The following is an 8,586-nucleotide window of genomic DNA, read 5'->3' on the forward strand; positions in this document are numbered from 1 at the left end:
AATAACAAATTCTACCTTCTTGAAATTTGTTCTCTCCACTCCCACTGTGCTCGTTTCTCCTCCTAACTTTGTAAGCATCCCCACAAACCCCTTTCCTTCTGCTCTCCCAGCTGCATTCCCTCCTCTCTCTAAATGCAGACACCTGCCAACGATCGAGCCTGGGTTCCCACTCCCTCCTCTGTAGGGACCTTACTCGCCAGGCTGTGCATACCCACCCTGCCATCTCTGGTGAGATCCACACTTCTACCTGCAGCTTTCTGGTGGACGCCTGGACCCGTGTGTCCCACCGGCCAGCATCACAGTTCTAGCATTTCCAGCTGAATTCGCTTGCCCTTCCCAGTCAGCTCCTCCTCCTCACGCCCTCACATGATCATCACCACCTGACTTCGCTCGCCCTTATTCCCCAGTTCTGTCCATTCTCTCCGCGCACCCTCTGTCCTGTCTGCTCGTGCTCATCCCCGCTTGCCACCCTCCCGGGGCCTCGCCCTGATTTGCCAGAACAGCCTTGCCTCCCGTCCAAATTACGGAAAATTAACGGTACATCTACTTTTACGGTCATCTTCCTGAGGCCTCGCTTTGTCACAAGTTTTCTCCAGTTTAAACATCCTGTAACTCCCATTGCTCCAGAATGGAGTCCAGTGCTGAATTAATTACTCCAGAGTTCTCAAGTCCCCTATTTTAGAGTACCAACCCGGCCAAGGCACCAAAATAGATGGAGGAAAAATGTCTTTCAAATAACTTGATATTGGATAGTGTTTAAAGGCATTGGTGTAGTTATGATGGGAAAAAAAACAGAACGTTGTTGGACTCTCTTGCACTGACTTTACCATGCTGTTAAAATATGTATTTCATATATATCTTATAAAATGAAATTAATGTTAAATCACAGATTACATCAAATATGTGATTTTAAGTTTGAGTTCTTCAGACCTATAAAAATGTTGCTTGCACAATGAATAAGTGCACCCTTCTGAGCACAAATAATATGACCCCAGTCCACCTTTCTTAGTATATTTCTCACAATTGCCTTCCACAGGCCTTTCACTGCATTCAAAGAGGGCAAGCCATTCATGTGGCATACTTTCTTCCCTTGCTTCTTCTCCACGGTGTATTTGCTCCCTTTTGATTAGAAGTACGTTCATCAATATTCTGTTTTTAATTTCTCCTCACCCTTTCAGGTCCAACCTGTCACTCGTGCACTGAAATGTTCATGGAGTTCCTAGGCTGACAGTAACGTCTTCTCTCTCTGTATTCCCCACAGCCTATTCTCATTGGCCCCTCTCCCTAAACCTTTTACAGCACTGTGTGTCCCGTACTCTCCTAGTAAACGGTTTGCTCACAGACAGCAGACGTTACCTGAGTCATCACTACATGTATTAGCTAGTCACAGGCTAAACTAGCCACCACGTTAACTAAGCACTCAGGGGTTTGTGGTTTGGCAAATGATCTGTGTAGACAAACTATTTTAAAAATGGTTCATCTTAGAGAATGCTCTTTTCTGCAGCTGCTATGGAAATGGTACAGCACTTACTCAAAAAATTAAACATAGTATAACCATATGATCCAGCAATCCCACTTCTGAGTATATTATACTCAAAGGAAGTGAAAACTGAGACTCAAATTGATGTTTGTACACCCATGTTCATAGCAGCACTATTGGCAAAAACCAAAAGACGGATGCAACCCAAGTGTTGGTAGACTGAAGAAGGAAGGAAATTCTGACACACACGACAACATGGATGGACCCTGGAGTCATGCTAAGTGACATAAACCAGTCACAAAAGGACAGACATTTTCCAAATCCAGTTAGATGAGATACTTGGAATGGTCAAATCCATAGAAAGAGAGACCTGATGGTGGTTGCCACAGGGCTGGAGGAAGGGGGAAAGTGGGCAGTTAGTGTTTCACGGGTACAGAGTTTCATTTGGGGAAGATGAAAAACTTCTGGAAATGGATGGTGGCCATGGCTGCGCTCCCATGTAGATGCATTTAATGCCACAGCACTGTACCATTAAAATAGCAAATTCCATGTTATATATATATATATATTACCACAATAGAAACATAGTTCGGAGAGTGAATGCTTGTTGTGCTTCTTTAGATGAAAGGGATATGCTGCTTGTGAAGTTGTGTGTTGATTGGGACCTGGAACTGCTCCACCACGGATGCACTGAAACTTGAAACTTCTTGGCACGTTTTCGTGCTCTTTGGCACTTTGACATTAATACTTGTTACTAGATTCATACGAAATTTTTGGTTGGAAAGAAACATACCATGATAAAAAGCTATGTAAATAAATAATTAATGACACCAGAGATTTACGTATTATGCTGATTGTTTCAATTTCCCCTTTCATCTCTTCATTTTCAAAATTTGACTCAAATCCTTAAATATTCATTATGTGGCTAAAATGTTCAAAACTTCTGTCAACTTCCAATTGCTGAATTAATATGTACTTATTAAAATATGCAAAAATTATTTTTAAATGTACTGCTTAGAAAATGAAAGTCCCCCATGATCTCAAGTGATAACTTTTGTTAACAACTTGGAGTATGTGCATTTGTGTGTATAAAGGTCATTGGTAACAAAAATGATGTTACACGTATTACACTGCCAATGGCTTTTTACTTTTGGATATCTATATATGTTTAGATATCTGTCTCTGTGTATTTGTAAGCTACTACACTGTATTCTACTGTGAAGTTACATGAAAATTTAACCTATATTCCAATAAAGGGGGCATATCTCACAAATATAGAAAATGTACGCTGAGATGAACAATGAACTTCACATTGTGTGTGTGTATGTGTGTGTGTGTGTGTGTGCACGCACACACGCAGACTAGTTTATTTTTGAGTGCTAGGTGTAGAATGGTGGGATTGAGTTAAAAGCCCATTTAAAACTTTCATAGAGAGCTCCAAATTGTTAATTCTACTTTGGCTCGATTTTATCATCCCAAACACTTTGACACAGTTGCAATTGGCTGTTTATAGTAGAAGCTGATAGTTCAAATGTTTAAGTTAAAATATCCAGATCCAGATGCCTAAGTCTTATCCAAGGGGTTTTTCCAAGCCCCCAGTTCAGCTTGCTCTTTATAGAGTCACAAAATGCCCTGATGGAAATACCTCCACCTGAGCCAATGAGCTCTCAAAGCCCCAAGATCCAACTTGTGTGACAAGAAAACAGAGGAAGTTTGGAATATAAATAAATAGCAACTCTCAATCCCTGATATATCTATCTTCCACTCTTCTTTTGATATTTGTTCATTACATTAAGTCTAGCTCTTCTTAATGTCCTCTACTAAATAACAAAGCTATTGTCAAAATTTCATATATCACTTACTGACAACACAACTTCACCATCCACGACAAATCCCAGCTGAAATTTGGTGATTGTTTTGATTCTGATAATTACAATGTTTGTAAGATTCCAGTAGTTCAACAGTTATACTCTCCACTTTTGTTGTGTCTTGTTAGCTTTATTCCTTCATGGCAAATTATAGATGGGCTATAATTTTTCCATATCATCTTAGGCCATGTGGCTTGTAAATGTTATTTTGTAATTTAGCAAAGGCTCTTAAGAAGAAAAAGCGAAGCACTTAAATTGCTGTTGTTGGATTTGTATTTTCAAAACAAAGCCTATGGGAATAAAAATTACTTCTTTCCCAACAAAAATTCCCACGGTGCAAGTATGTTAGTAACTCGTGAAAAATGAAAACACTGTTTCTTTGCAAAGAAAGGGAAATGATATCTATTCACTTATTCATTGGTCTGGTGTTTATTACAGTGTGCAACACCTGTACAATAACATATATTGTATCCTACTCCACCTGCAATCGTGATACCAAGGATCTTCTGTGAATATGAAAAACCTACCAAATATGAATTCTTCATGTTTGAAAGAACATTTAAAAACATTTTAAAAATTGTTTTTGGGGGCACCTGGGTGGCTCAGTTGGTTTAGCGTCCAATTTAGGCTCAAACCATGATCTCACAATTCATGGGTTCGAGCCCTACATCAGGCTCTGTGCTAATAGCTTGGAGCCTAGAGCCTGCTTCAGATTCTCTGTTTCCCTCTCTCCCAGTCTCTTCCCTGATCACACTCTTATCTTTCTCTCTCTCTCTCTCTCAAAAAAAAAGTAAAACACTAAAAAAGACTTGCTTTTGGTTCAGATGTACACATACACACTTTTTTCTTTTTGATTAAAAATTATTTACACATCTGTGCCCAGGATTAAGGATAATGAAATTCAACCACAAAAATGATTAAATAATATATAATTGTAGTGTTGGAATTTATTAGTTTAGAGTGGCTGCCTCCATATTCACCTTTCTTTTGATCTTCTTGTAGACATTATTGTTATTGACTGCAAATGTCTTCGTATTTTTGCTCAGTGGAATGTGGCTTGACAGATTAATTATATGTTATCAGGCAGTTGAAGATCAGCTAAAGATATGTGGCCACAAGAGGGATGCTGATGTCTTTGAGCTGTTCCTTTCTCAAAAGTAAGTGTCCTTTATATAAGAACTAGAAGAGCATCATATTCTAATGTTTCACAGATTCAAATGTTCTTTTCCATTGTTTTCCCCCAGGACTGGCTAGGCAAGTACCACCCTCTAATTACTTTGCCATTCACTGGTGTCCACAGTCTCTATTAGAAAGGCAAAATTAAAATGGATAAAAACAAAGATTATGAAGCCAAGCTGAGTATGAATCCCAGTTCTGTCTCTTCCAGCTGGGTAACCTTGTGCATGTCATAAAACTTGCTAATTTTAGGGTTGTCAGGTTTAGCGAATAAAAATATAGCAAGTTCAGTTATATGTGAGTTTCAGAAAAACAAATGAATATAATTTTTCTTTAGTATTAAATATGTCTTAAGTCATGCAGAGAAATACAGATATCATATGTTTTCACTTATAGGTGGATCAGAAGAAACCTAACAGAGGACGATGGCAGAGGAGAAGGGGAAAAATAGTTGGGGAGAGGGAGGGAGACAAATCATGAGAGACTCTTGAACACTGAGAACAAACTGAGGGCTGATGGAGGTGGGGGAGAGGGGAAGGGGGGTGATGGACATGGAGGAGGGCACTTGTTGGGATGAGCACTGGGTGTTATATGGAAACCAACTTGACAATAATCTATGAAAGAAAAAAATAAAAAATAAAGGTAAATAGATGCTAAATAAATAAATAATAAATATATAAGTCTTATACTTCCTGGGGTTTCTCTGAAATTCAGGTGTAAATGGGACTTGTATTTTATCTAGAATTTTATCTAGCATGGCTCCTGCCTGAGTATAATGATGCTATCTGCTTCGCAGGGTTGTTGGGTGCAGACTAGGTGTGTTAGTAGAAAGTAGAGTGTCTGGTTCATGGTAAGCACTCAATGAGCATTAATACAGTTAATATTATTACTATCATTAGACAATAATGGCTCACCATATACCTCTTTACTATAATAATAACCCTATTATACTATACCCCTAGCCAACAACCCCTATACTAATTTTACTGGTAAGTAGGAAAACCTCTTCCTTATGTAACAACCCCCTTTCATGCCTCTCCAACTGCCCAAGATGTGAGACAACAAAGTGGGCTCTTCTACAGAGGAGTCATACTGCCTGAGATAGAACCCCATGTGTAGGAGGAAGAGGAAGTTATGGGTTGTACTGGACTCTGACAGCACAGTTTTTAGTGGCTGACAAGTGACATCCATGAAGTTATATACAGGAATGATCCTATTCCTACTCTTCTTTCCCCTTTGCATGCTTTTCAATCTCTGTGAATTCTATGTACTATTGTAAAATAGGCTTCACATATTTCAACTCATGTAATCTTTGGAACTCAGCTACTTTTTAAAGAAAATAGCCCCCTCTATCAGTGAAGTCAATCACTTTATCTCTGGTGATTTGTGGAAATCATTTATTAATAAACATAATTATTTTGTGATGTATATTTTTTTTAGATTATAAGTGCAGAGAAAAATATTTATCTCGGTAATGGTTCTGAATCTCTTGGTAGTAAGGAAAAAAATAGCTGGCCAAGTTAAGATTTTTAAAGATACATATTTTAGAATGGAACAGAAATGGCAGATAATTCTGACATACTTAAAGTCATGCTTTGAATCTTTCTACAGATGAATTAGCTTTATAATAACAATACATATTTTATGTGATCATAGCATCTCAAAGTCTTTCATGATTTTAACATACGTATAGCATAAGGGTAAGTATATAATAAGAAAAGCTTTAAAACACTAGAAAAAATAGAAATACTGATCCTCTGACAGTGAGTAATTACTGGTATTCTCAACCAAAGGACAATACATTTTATATCCTAAAAATACTAAGCTATCATTTAATCCATCTGGGTACACAAAACACATATATTTCTCAGTCCAGACACCAATAAACTGGGTAAATTATGTTATTTGTTTGAGTCTCTGTTGCCCAACAGGAAAAAAAAACAAACAAAAAAAGACCCAAAAACTTATCAATATCTCCTTGAGTACTCATGGAGAATGCATACTGTGACAACAGAGCTAACATGTTATTGTCAGAATAAGTCATTGCCATTATTATTAGTAGGATTCCTTTTTTTTGTCTTCCATTGGCATCACTGTGAAATAAAGGGCAAAAGCACTTTATTGATTTCTAACAAGTTTATGTGCAGAACTAACCTTTCTGACATGAGTTAAAATCCTTTTAAAAGGGAATCAACTTTATTACCTTATGTAAATGCTGGAAATTCAGCCTCAACATCACTAGTACAAGAAAATTAATGACATTAATTTGACATAATTGATATTTCAAAGTATTAATGAATTAAAATAACTTTTCTGGGAAATCCTTGGGGAAATCCTCTATGTGGGGCTTGGATTTCTCTGCTACCACATAATGATTGTTTTATTTCTCATGGGAACGGATGAAGCTAATGTATTATCATTATTGCTCAATGCAATAATTCAGGTGTACCAGGATCCAAATACTTCTTCCCAGAAATAACCTACATATCTATAGTGGAGGAGAAAGCATTATGTGTGTAAGTCTGCTATTAGGAGTTGCTTTTGAGGAGTCTGGAATATTTTGTTGTGCCAGAGAAGTGTTCAAAGACCAAGAGTGCATGTCTAAACGACACATACTCTGCTTGAAGTCTTTTGTTTGGGATACTTTGAGAATTAAAAAAAAAAAAACGGAAAAGGATTAACAAAAAACTCTTCAAATACAAGTAGGGTGGGGAAGAGAATGACTGAAAGAAAGAAAGGGGAGGGGTGGATGTTCTTTCCAAGTTTTTACCTAAATTCCACTTAGTTAACATGCAGTGTAATATTAGTTTCAGGTGTAGAATTTAGTGATTCATCACTTACATATAACACCTGGTGCTCCTCACACGTGCCCTCCTTAATACTCCTCACCTATTTAAGAGAATATCGGCTAATATGTGTAAAAAGAACGAGAGCAATAGAAGAAGCAGCATTTTATAATCCCAAATCTTCTGATTCAGAAAGGATCATCAACTGAAGCTAAAGCCATTGAATAAGTTATTGGGGGACGAGATGTACGCACAGTCGTTAGACTTTTGCCCCACACATTACTGCACAAGGACAACGTTCCTATACTTTTACAAGGGAGAGACTTGGGAGACGCAGCCTGAATCCCATGACTGAACTTCCTTCACCCAGAGTGGGACAAAGTGGCATTACTTGCTTCCTAATGTGATGCAGCAATCATTACCTTCGTAACTGACAAATTGCCCTCCTTCAATTTAATCATGTGGAAGCCATCGGACAAATCAGGAATGTGAGACATTCTCTCAGACAGCTGTCCTGAACTCTTCACAAAGTCAGTGTGAAGGTAATAAAAGGAGAGGGAGTGACTATTGTAAATTTAACAAAACTAAGGTATTATACCAGCTGAAAATGTGGTGCATGAATATTGATGGGATTCTGGATTGAAACAAAGACATACAGGTGCAACAGGGACAATGTGAATATGAAAAGAAGGGTAAATGATATTACTGAATTCAATTTAATTTTTAGATGTGATAATGATATTGTGGCTCTGCAGGAAAATGTCCCTATTTGAGGCATATGCATGCTGAACTATATCAGAGTGAGAGCTCTACACAGATGGCCAACAGACACATGAAACGATGCTCAGCATCCCTCCTCATCAGGGAAATACAAATCAAAACCACACTGAGATACCACCTCACGCCAGTCAGAGAGGCTAAAATGAGCAAATCAGAGAACTCTAGATGCTGGTGAGGATGTGGAGAAACGGGCACCCTGCTACACTGTTGGTGGGAACGTAAACTGGTACAGCCCCTCTGGAAAACAGTGTGGAGATTCCTCAGGAAACTAACAATAGAACTCCCCTATGGCCCAGCAATAGCACTGCTAGGAATTTACCCAAGGGATACAGAAATGCTGAGGCATAGGAGCACATGGACCCCAATGTTCATAGCAGCACTCTCCACAATAGCTAAAACATGGAAAGAGCCTAAGTGTCCATCAACAGATGAATGGATCAAGAAGATGTGGTTTATCTATACCATGGAATACTACATGGCAATGAGAAACAATGAA

At 38.2% G+C, this 8,586-nt stretch overlaps 1 protein-coding gene across 1 annotated transcript in view; it reads left to right on the forward strand.

The window, feature by feature from the left end:
• Positions 1 to 8,586, forward strand: part of LRRC72 (leucine rich repeat containing 72) — a 43,465-nt gene that overhangs the window by 1,319 nt on the left and 33,560 nt on the right. Inside the window, exon 2 of the mRNA XM_039219689.1 lies at positions 4,432 to 4,505. Coding sequence (XP_039075620.1) covers positions 4,432 to 4,505 — 74 coding nt within the window. The remainder of the gene's footprint in view (positions 1 to 4,431; positions 4,506 to 8,586) is intronic.

The sequence above is a fragment of the Hyaena hyaena genome, unplaced genomic scaffold (assembly GCF_003009895.1).
Source record: "Hyaena hyaena isolate Hyena2069 unplaced genomic scaffold, ASM300989v1 scaffold_827, whole genome shotgun sequence".
Taxonomy (NCBI): Eukaryota; Metazoa; Chordata; class Mammalia; order Carnivora; family Hyaenidae; genus Hyaena; species Hyaena hyaena.